Below are 11,413 nucleotides of genomic sequence, written 5' to 3'. Positions count from 1 at the left end.
CCTCTGTATTTAACTAAGGGTTTAATTTAACTTGCAGGTACATTGTCACTCTTTAACCTGTCTAAGAAGAGTGCTAAGAAGATGACCTGCATTCCCAAAGGCACGCAGTTCAAATCCACCAGTTGCTCCGTGAGAGAAGGATGGGTAATTTCCTCCTGTGCAAATTACTGCCTTTGAAAACCCTCTGGAGGGTCAGCTATGGGTTGTTTCCAACTCAATGGCACACAGCCTCAACAATATGACTTAACCAAGTACATATTTTGTCCAAATGCCCAATTTCAGAGAGTGAAATTAGGTATTTGACTGAAGATGAGACCAAAAATCTGAACACCAAAAAAGGAACTTCTGGGATACGGGATACATCTGATACCTATACGTTCCATTAGAATTTTATTACGAAGATTTTTGCACATGCATTTTAAAAATTTTAAATTCTATTAACAATTAATCACTCAGTTTCCTCCTGATATTATGTGGAAATGTGAGCTTTCTGCTTTTAAATCATCTTCTCCTATCAAAATTACTTTTAAGAACTTTCAGAAAGACTTTTTTTTAAATAAAATATTTATGATCTAAAGGGAATTAAATATGTTTTAATGTTATGCTACCTACTACACTAAACAATTCCTTAACAACTGGATCTATAATTTAGCCTATATCATGCCATCTTATTCCTAACTTCCCAAAACTAACATAACCCATTCTTTGATCATCTGTTCAATTATTTATAATCAGCTTTTATATACATAAAAATAACAAGACTCATAGGCATCATTGCAGATATTATTTTGCAAATAATACATATATATTTAAACTTTATGAAACAAATAAAAAAATACATATTTAAATATATAACAGAATTTCAACATTTAACACTCCAAAATGGAGGTCTGGTGGCCTAGTGGTAAGGAGCTGCACTGCCAACCCAAAAGCATGTTGTTCAAATCCACCAGTTGCTCTGTGGCCAAAGGATAGGTACTTATCTCCCTTGTGATTTACTGTCTCCGAGAACCTACTGAGTCGGTTCAGAGTCAATGTTACAAAACAGCAATGACAACAACAACAACAACACTCCAAAGGATATTTTCCTTCTAAGATGTAACTGATAACTTCTGGATATGAATATTCAGATATGAAAGATCTCTGGTAGTACAATGATCAAGCTCTCATATGCCAATGATAAAATCAGCAGTTCAGATTTGCAACTCTTTACTCTTTGGAAAAAGAGGTGGTAGTCGCTTCTGCTAACATTACAGCCTGAAATCTCTGTGGGGAGGTCTCCTTTGTCTTACAGAGTTGCTGTACGTTGGAATCAGCATGATGGCAATGGGCTTCACTTTGGTTTATTCAGATGTAACAACAATTTGTGTAACATGAATTCTTCCTATTGCTGATGCTGTACTCTGCTTAGGTGCAATATTAATCAATGCAAGCAAATGATCACTGATTAAAGAAGAGATCACAGATGCCAGAAGTGGTGCTGGGGCAGTCATCTGGCTCTGTGGATTGCCTCTCAGAAGCAGAGAGAGAATTGAAAGCCTTAGAGTTGTTTGTCCTCAACACTGTGGTCAAGCATCAACTTCAGCACATTCCTAACTCAACATACAGGACAGTATTATGATTTGTTTTCTTTAATATTCAACAGTTCTTTAGATAACTATTTCAATTCACCTTCAAGGTCTCAGTTCACCACAGCTAGCAATCTGTTTGATCTTTCAGATTCGTAATGGAAAGACTAATCTATTTTAATTACATATATTAAAAACTAAAATTATTGAGACAAATATAAAGTTACTTCATATATAATATGGTATTCATAGTGGGACTAAGAAACTGGATTATCGGGATGAAGAGTGCTCAAAAACACTGCTGTGTAACCTCGGAATCTAGCAGTTCTACACTGTCCTGTGAGGTTGCTATGAGTTGAAAATCAACTTGATAGCACTTTAACAATGACAAGAGCACAGTGCTAAGAAGTTTCATTCCTTAACTTTACACCTGACACCTCCTATTTGGTGGGTAAATTTCCATGAAAGCACTTGTATGCACCTATTCAATGAAAACAATAATGGCCCCCATTTAAGTGATTTACATGGCACCAATAGCATCTTTGGTCTGTGGATGAAACACATTTTGAGTTGCATACACTTATGTAAATAGATTTGGCCCCCTCATTCATGGAAATGTGTTTTAGTATTTCTTTCTGTTTCAAAGGAATTCCCCCCACCCCCTTTCGTAGATCCAGGTGTTTTTACATTTACTTCTTTACCACAATACTCTATATTTCATGTACTTCATCTCTTATACATCAAATGGAAAATGGTACAGAAGACTGGAGCAAGGTGGGAGGAGAACAGGCCTAGCTACAGAAAGCCAAAGTAAAGTGAAAACTATTAAAGACTTAGGGAGCTCTGGTGGCCTCGTGGTAAGAAACTGTGCTGCAATTCCAAAGGCATGAGGTTCAAATCCACCAGCTGCTCTGCTGGAGAAGGATGGACAAACTCCTCCTGTGGATTTACTGTCTCTGAAAACCTGCTGGGGAAGTGTCATCTATGGGTTGGTAGACCACCACCACCACCACCACCACAACAACAACATTAAAGGCTTATGTTATAGTATATTTCCTTCTTTGATGATATATTTTTATGTTCATTTTGGAAGAATGAGGTTCTTGAAAATGGGTCATATTTAAAATAAGTTTAATCTTCTATGAATAAGTATTCAAATTTCTTAAGATATTTGTTTAGATGGTGTCACCAAATATGAGCATAGCAGGCAGGTTACGTTCTTATATTTAGGAAATTCATGTTACAGCCTAATAAAGATTTTTCTTTATAATTTACTTGAAAAAATAATGAAATAAGCCTACTGCTTCTGTTTCAATGTATTTTCTACCAAGAAAATCCTTCTGTATTTAAATTGAAATAATGTATAAGCTTCTTTCTACTTTCCATTTTATTTCATCACTTGTCCTCAATTTGCATTTTTTAAAAAAGAATAATAATTGATGAATACAGCATTCATTGCTATGGTAACACTAAGGTTTATTCTAATTCTCTTTGGAGTACCTTGGAGAAGTTTACTGGTTTATTTTTACCATGTAAACCTTCTCTTTCTTGATTTCTTAACAGTATTTCAGTTACATGAATGAAAAGATAAGATGTCAAGTGAAAGAGAAAAGGCCTCGAAAAACAGGCCAAAGAGAGAGTGATTTGATAAATAAAAACATTTACTACCTCATTTTATTTTCATGAGCCACAGGAGTATGATTATGTATATTGTAAAGATTTTAATTTGTTCAATTTAAACTTCTGTACATTAATTTTTCTAAAAAATTCTTTTCTTTGTGTATACAGTCATGAGTACATGAAGCAAATATTGCCATAATTTGAGTGCTTATGTGGAAAAAAATAATAATCTAGTATGAAAGTTCATTTGGATTTAAGTTCACGCCGACAGAACTCGAATGTAAATGAGAATCTCCTTTCATGAACTTTAATGCCATCTAGCTTTGACCTGAATCAGTTTTAGCAGTCATTCTCTACACCATTATGCTTTCAAGTTAGAACTTTTTTCATCTCCCTAGAGTGATGAGTTAAATGATGCCCATATACAACTATATTCTCAAAGGAAAGCCTACATTTTTTTACCCCCCCCCCAAAAAAAAAAGTCGAAACATTCCTTAAAGTTTAATTCATAATATAAGGCCAGTCAATAATACTTTAGAGAAAGCGGTCAATATGGTCAGAAGACATAGGAGAGAATGCCACAAACCCTAACTTGGATGTGCTCTAGAGAAACTCAGTAAGCCTTCCTGTCATATGTGGGAATCTCAAAATATAGGAATTTCACTCTTTTTTTTTTAATCAGCTGTCCACCAAAACTTACATTAAATAGACTACTGTCAGCCTTCCTCTTAATCCAATTCCCTGGTGATCTTAGGTAAACATTCAGCAGTGCTTGAATTGTGTTGCCCTTAGAAATTATTTTCTTGGCCATGTTGTTGTTGTTGTATACTGTGCAGTCAGAACCAACCCATAGCTGACCTTCCAGCAGGTTTTCAGAGGCAGTAAATCACATCAGAGGAGAATGACCATCTTTTTCCACTAGAGGGGCTGGTGGGTTCGAATCACGTGCCTTTGAGATGGCAGAACTCTCCCTGCTACAAGGTTACCAAACACCTAAGATGAATAAATACACATTCTTGCCCCTAAGACTACTAAAGACACATTTAATATGCAACAGAATACCTGACAGGAGTTTTACTATACATCAGAAAGCAGTATGTAGTAAAATAGCTGAGCTTCAAGAAAATAAGCCATGCAAGCACGCGAGCAATCATGTAATAATAAACTTGACGGCCATAAAGAACCAACAGTTCTCAAGACAGATAAGCTCTGAAATGGTAGAAGGTGCACATGACAAAGGAAGTGTGCAAAACGTTTTGTATGTACCTTGAGGCAGCGACTGGACAGGAAGTGCCGCCTGGCCAGGTGGGATGGAGATGAGTCCCTGACGCTGAAGGCTGAGCAGATGCTGCTGCTGCTGGAGTTGTTGCATCTGGAGAAGCTGCTGCTGGAAGACAAGCTGCTGGGCTGCCAACTGCTGCTGCTGCTGTTGCTGCTGATGTCAGAAACCCAACCCCGTCAACAGCCGAGAACACAGGCTGCAGAGAACAGCTCTCTCTCACAGGGAGCAAAACCACCATCGCTTTGCCCTGTGAGTGAGTGTCTGACGGTCATTCCATGGCCAACGTTCTGAATGCCATGTTCTAGACTTCCAGTTTCCTTCCCTTCACATATTAAACAGGAGCCAAGAACGAGGGAGCTCACATTTAAAGAATATGGAAAGACCTCTAGAGAAAGTATACAAAAAAAGTTCAGCTCTTTTTCTCCCCACCAGCTGATTCGAGATGATAATAAATCTATCCAGACTAACACTGTCTAGAAACAGTCAATCTCAACAGTGCTCTTTCTCTCTTTTTTCCAGGTGACTAAGTTTGATCTGCAGAGGTCCATGACTGTGGTCTCTGGTGATCTATTAGTAAACTGGGATGGAGCCTTCATAGGACAGGCCTGTTAGCTTGCTCGCCCGCCCTCTCCTCTCTGGTTGGAATATATTAGAGCCAGAATTATGTTCAAGGGGGAAAAAATGCCCTTATTATAAGGAAAAGTCTAACTTCCAATTTTGTGAGGCATTACAAGACAAACTTGATTTGTTTGGACTCGGGAGGGTATGAGAAGCAGTTACACTTCACAGACAGACAAGCTTCTGTGGAAGACCTTTCCTTTCTAGTTTGGGGAAAAACGAGAAACTTCTGATGCACTCACTGGAAAACAGACTGCATAATGGAGCAAGTCATGTGGATTGCCCAAAGCCTCATAGGAATAAGGGAGCAATTTCTATTCTGTAGTTGATGGCTGTCTGCAATTCTATTCACAAATCCAAACAGAAACAAAGCCTCAGGAGGTCAAAACTGTTTCCTGTGCGTTTGCATAATGGGCAGCTTGAAGACAACGGCTCTGATACCTGCTGATCAATTTAACTACTTCAACATGTTTTGTTTGTATTATGTTTATAGTTGATGCAGTTTGCTGACAAGTGCAAGCCAGGCCTGAGAAGCCAGCCTGTCAGTTTGATTTATGAGCATATCAAACTGGAACTTTCCACTCGCCACTCGAAACCTACAGTAGCAGTTCATTAATCAGGGGCCTGTGACTTTGAAATCTGTGCTCAACCAGTTGCTCCCCTGGTTTCCCTGCAACTTCCCCCCCTCCCAACAATAGGGTAAATTTGCATGCATGTTCTCCAAGCTGCACCACTGAGAAAAAAAGAAGGTTCCCTCACTAACTTGGATTCTCTGTGAATGCAAGGTAATCAGGACTTTGTTCACCACACAGCTTGCTCTTTGTACACAGTGATTCATTAGTGCACATTAGGTGATGGAAGCATGGGATTGGAACACTCAAATCCCATGCTGGAAAGAAAAAAAAATAAAGCAGCACATGAGAGTTCCACTGTCACTGCTATTAAGCTCAGTGAAAATACATAATTGCATCTGTGACAACGAGAGCCTTGTTATTGCAAGATCTAAGGCTGCTCCTGCCTCTCCTTGGCCCTTCTCCACCTCTCACTACCGTCCATCAGCGAGGTAACCGGCTCCTACCTCTTTTGCTTGCTTTCCCGGATGCTGCTGTTGCTGCTGCTGTTGCTGTTGCTGCTGCTGCTGCTGTTGCTGCTGCTGCTGCTGCTGCTGCTGTTGCTGCTGCTGCTGTTGCTGCTGCTGCTGTTGCTGCTGCTGCAAAAGCTGAAGATGTAACTGCTCTTGCTGTTTCTTGTAAAACTCTTGTAGTTGTTGCTGAATAAACCATTTTGACTTTAATAAATAAAGGCAAAAGTTTCATGTATTATAAATCTCCTAAACTCTTCTAGACTGGCATAGGGCAGAGTGGCCGTTAAAACTCGTGTCACAAAAGCAACAACAACAAATTGCACTGGATCAAAAAGACAGGTCTACATACACAGTCCCTCCCCAGAGGCAGCTCAGAAATCTTCTAAGCTAGCGGCCCGAATATCATAAACAAAAGAGTATAGAAGACTTGGAGTATAAAAATCTCAGTGCCAAATCAAGGCACTGTTATAATGTCTGAAATTCTGAAGGCGGGTTAAAAATAGAGTACATTCCATCGCTGGCATTAGCCAAAATTTGGGCACATTCTACTGAGTTGCTCAATTCCGATTTTGGAAAAATATTAATATATCAAAGGTAGAGGAAAATGTCAGGCTTATGTGAATATAAGAAACTAGTCTTAGTTATTATGATAGAAGAGAGCAAGGTAATAAAATATATAACCATTCAGGCAAAACCTTTTTTTTTCCTTTTAAGTGCTTAACACAAAACTCACTTGAAATTACCTATGAGGTTCTAATAAAGTCCGTTTTTAGAGGCATTATTTATATGTTTTACAAAGAGATACGTTTCTCAATCTGTGGTTTAGTTGCCTCACTTTCTTCTAACAGATTCTTCTTAAGTGCTAAATAGATTTTGGAAAGGAAAATTCAAGATGTTACTTTCTCTAGTGTAAAAGTTGCCACTTCAAATTTCAATTCAATTGTGCACTAAAGAGAATGTTAAATCTTGGGAGTTTTATGGGCAACAATTATGTGGAAATAACTTCATATTTTTATTGGTAAGTCAATAAATCAAATGTATATAAGCATTTGAATATTTAAATATGGATTTATTCTATGCTCAAGCTACATATCCTTCTTTATTCTTGGCTAGACGCTAATGAATCTGTAAAACTAAGGGGGCCTGAATATTCTCCTGCAGTTGTGCAGCTGAGGCGTTGCATTTGTGCAAGGCTGGCCCTTTCATGGGTGTAGTGCACTGCCTTCTGAGCCCGTGGTTCGGTTCTGTCTGTGAGGGTGCACACGCGAGCCGGTCTAGCGCACCACAGCAGGTAACACACATTACCTGCTGCAGCATGACGGCTTGCTGCTGCTGGAGAAGGGCTTGGAGCTGCTGAGGAGACAAGACTTGCTGCTGAAGAATCTGCTGCATCTGCTGAGGGGTGATCACCTGGGGAGTCATCATGGCCACTGACACAGGCACCTTGCACAGAGACAGAAAGAGAAAGGGTGGTTACAAAGCAGTGCCTTTCTGTTATTAATGGGCACCCACATATCAGGTGTCCTACGTTCTGTAGCAACAATAGTCAGGAATTGTACATACATTTTGAGATTATATACACAATATAATACATATCATAGATATGTATGTATGTGTATATATATGCTTTGCTGTTGTTATGTGCCGTTGAGTCGCCTGTGACTCATAGCGACCTTATGTACAACAGCCCTAAACTCTGCTCTATCCTGTGACAATGTTATTGTCTCTGACACACCTACCCCATTACCCCAGTCACTGAATCAATCCACCTTGTTGAGGGTCTTCCTCTCCTGCGCTGTCCCTCCATTCTCCCAAGCATGATGTCCCTCTCCAAGGACAGGTCCCAGCTTGCAACATGTCCAACGTATGTTAGACAGACCTTTAGAATCCTTGCATCTAAGGAGCAGGCTGGTATATTCAATAATCTCCAGCACCACAGCTCAAAGGCATCAATTTTCCTTCTATCATCCCTAGTCATTTATTTATATGTATGTATGTATGTATGTATGTATGTATGTATGTATGTATTTATGTATGTATGTATGTATCTGTATAAATGCGCGCACACACACACACACACACATACATGCTTTAGGGACCTCTTTTGTAAGAAGTTGTACTGTTAATCTAAATGCCATACCCCTCTGCCTCTTTGAATCCATAGCTACTCTGGAGGAAAATGAGTGACAATCTCATCCTATGCAGTTTACAGCTCCAGCAAACTAACAGTCACCGGGAATCAATTCTGATTTGACAGCAATGAAAGAGTTAAGTACTAAAAATATATTATAAACTATATTTTATATAATATTAATGTACCATAATTCTTAGACATTAGCTTTCCAGAAGCATCAGATCCCATCAGATTCAAGTGTTACATTCTGTATCGCTTATATATGTTACTAAGATGTATGAGTTCTGGCCAGTGCAGTTAAAAATAAACATTCACACAGCAGACTTCTCTATACTCTATAACTGATAATTTTAGCAGTGTTGCAATATTCTTAGTGAAAAAGTGTTTTGAAATGGTAGAAGTAAAATAAATAATAAAGGTGAGAAAATTTAAAGTACACATAAACGTATCTGTTATGCAAACTAGTAAAAAAGTATGTATATATTTGATACACAGTTGTCAGCTTCAAAATTATATATACAGGAGCAATAAATGCACATAATACATACATTCTGTGTTTGATACAATGTGTGTAATTATTTTCAGAAAATACAGCTAGTTACTAAATAGGCCCTCTGAAGGAGTCATCATGTTGTTGCAGTATGTCATCAAGTCAGAACCCTCCTGTAGCTGACCCTTCAGCAGGTTTTCAATGGCGGTAAATCTCATAGGGGGAACCAGGCCATCCTTCTCTTGCAGAGCAGCTGGTGGGTTCAAATCTCGTGCCTCTGGGATTGCAGCACAGCTTTTTACCACTAGGCTACCAGAGCTCCCTTATTGTTGTATCTTCTCTATAGAATATTCTTTTCACTCTAATTCAATTATTTCAGAAAGTTCAGAAATCTAAAGATTACTTGAAGAATATTCATTAAATAGAAAAAAAATGTATAATGAACCAAAACCAAACCTAAACCCCATTTGCTTTTGATTGCTTTCCCATGCTTTGATTTTTCTTCCAGATTCTGAGAACGTGAAAAGAGAACAATAATGAGGAAAAGAAAGATGCAGAGGAGAAAGGAAGACCCAAAGGAAACAGAGACAAAGGAAAAGCTATTCCTAGAGAGTGAGGTAGTGATGGAGAGGAGGAAAGGAGAGCAAAAACGGCAGAGGAACACCACTAAAACCCTATGCACAAGCTTCAGCTGAATGGAGGTATACTGTGTGTAGGCGCTGCTTGCAATAAGCAGCACATAACACACAGTTAACCTGTCAATTTGCCTAGCTGGTAAACTTTGAGAATGCAATCACTTTCCTTCCCAGACAACAAGTCTGGGAAAACAAAAATAAAACAACAAAAATAAAAATAAAATACTACTTCAGCTTAAATATATGGGACAATACCTCTTTGAAAAGAGAGAAAAAGATTAATAAAGTTCACAGTTTCATTTAATAATGATTTCTTAATGTGGTGCAAGCTTTTACTGCCTACCACTCTGTGTTAAAGGTATATGGACTTTAATAGTGGAGTTAGGCAAAGGTAAGAAGAAAAAAAAATAAAAATAAAAGGTAGCTTAATTGTTTTTTTAAAAACCTACTCCTTCATATGTTTAACATATGAAATAAACGTTATAACAGAAAAATTTGCTTTTTCCATCACATGTTACTTCCTTGAAACCCAGATTGATTAGATCCAATTTGTAACCTCTGGAAAAAAGAATTACTGGAAAAATTCCATGACATAAAAAATTCTGGATTTAAAAAATCATACTGCTACACCTATAGATTTCAATGTATTATACACAATACAATTTGAAACAGCTTCAGGAGAGTTAAGTGGAATGTGTGTTTCAAGTGCTCTGCCATTTAGAAAATGAAGAGCCAGCTTCCCTAATTGATTGGTCTTTGAAAAGAAACAGAATGGCTATGCTAAGTAGTTTTCTTGGGAGGAATATCTATAAACACAACTTATCATCTCATAATCATGTGCCTCAACCTGTCTTCAACTAACAATAAACCAAACTGACATGTTGGACAGAGAAAGAAAGCAAGACAAGCATGTTAAACTCAAAAGGTACCTTCTATAAAGTTTGCCACGTGATGATGAGTTGGCCACTAGTCACAGCATGTGAAGGGCATTCCCTATACTGACAAGTAAGAGTACTTACTGTGTGGCAAACACACTTTATAAGTAAAGCTTCATGATAGAGGCATGTCATAAAACACCCCAAATTTACAGTCTGGGTTCAGCTCAAATTCTAGTTTATGATTTTGTAACTGGTTGCTATTGTGACTGATTTGGAATCTAAGTAAACTTGGTACATTTTCTGCCGTCACACTCTGTGGTGTTGGTTAGCTCTTCCATTTAAGTGGGTTTTACATTTATGGTTGTTTTTTAACTCTTCAAAGGTTAAAAATATTTCCCTTAAAATTATAATGTAAAAATAAACATCACTTCTTTGCAATTCTGAAATCACCGCTATTTAGTACTCACTTGTGTATGTTGGTTTGCTAAGCTGTGCTATGTCTTAAGAAGTTGCCACCTAAAGGTAACAACAGACAGACATAAGGTATATGTATGGATGCAATATGGTTGTGGTTGTGTACTGTTCAGTTGGAACCAACAGATAATCGAGCCTCCTGCAGATTTTCAGAGGCTGTAAATCACATGGGAGGAGACCGATCATCCTTCTCCCACAGACCAGCTGGTGGATTTGAATCACATACCTTAATTGCAGTGCTTCTTACCATATGGAAATGTATGAGTGTGAGTGTGTGTGTGTGTGTGTGTGTGTATGCATGTATATGCACCAAGTAACCCACACGTGAACGCTCTACCTCCCTTAAGGTATGCATCCAAAGCACAAATTAAAATTAATTACACACAGAAAAGCACAGGTGCACTTCTGAGGCATTTCTAACACTGTAATAAGCCAATACTATCATCTCTAAATCCACACTCACACAAGCTCATCCAAAATAAACATTTGAGGCTACTAAATATCTAAATTGTTTTAAAATATTAAAAATAGTTGTTCTACCACAAATGTCAGGTATGTATGTATACAGCTCCACTTGCCTTATTTAGAAATCTTACAATTTCAAAAGGCAGCACATCTCCATTTTTAAGT

At 38.0% G+C, this 11,413-nt stretch overlaps 1 protein-coding gene across 5 annotated transcripts in view; it reads right to left on the bottom strand.

Moving 5' to 3' along the window:
• FOXP2 (forkhead box P2) overlaps nucleotides 1–11,413 on the bottom strand; it is a 347,008-nt gene that overhangs the window by 74,141 nt on the left and 261,454 nt on the right. For 2 of the 5 annotated variants that reach the window (XM_006882653.1, XM_006882655.1), the window contains 4 exons: nucleotides 7,478–7,615; nucleotides 6,167–6,358; nucleotides 5,852–5,860; nucleotides 4,455–4,623 (listed from right to left, as the gene is read on the bottom strand). In XM_006882653.1, coding sequence (XP_006882715.1) covers nucleotides 4,455–4,623; nucleotides 5,852–5,860; nucleotides 6,167–6,358; nucleotides 7,478–7,615 — 508 coding nt within the window. Of the gene's footprint in view, nucleotides 1–4,454; nucleotides 4,624–5,851; nucleotides 5,861–6,160; nucleotides 6,359–7,477; nucleotides 7,616–11,413 lie in introns of all 5 variants that reach the window. The other 3 variants (XM_006882656.1, XM_006882654.1, XM_006882657.1) reach the window with 3 other exon arrangements.

Source organism: Elephantulus edwardii, unplaced genomic scaffold (genome assembly GCF_000299155.1).
Source record: "Elephantulus edwardii isolate Elephantulus edwardi_28Jun2011 unplaced genomic scaffold, EleEdw1.0 scaffold00022, whole genome shotgun sequence".
NCBI classification, from domain to species: domain Eukaryota; kingdom Metazoa; phylum Chordata; class Mammalia; order Macroscelidea; family Macroscelididae; genus Elephantulus; species Elephantulus edwardii.
This window is presented reverse-complemented; position numbering and strand designations above follow the sequence as displayed.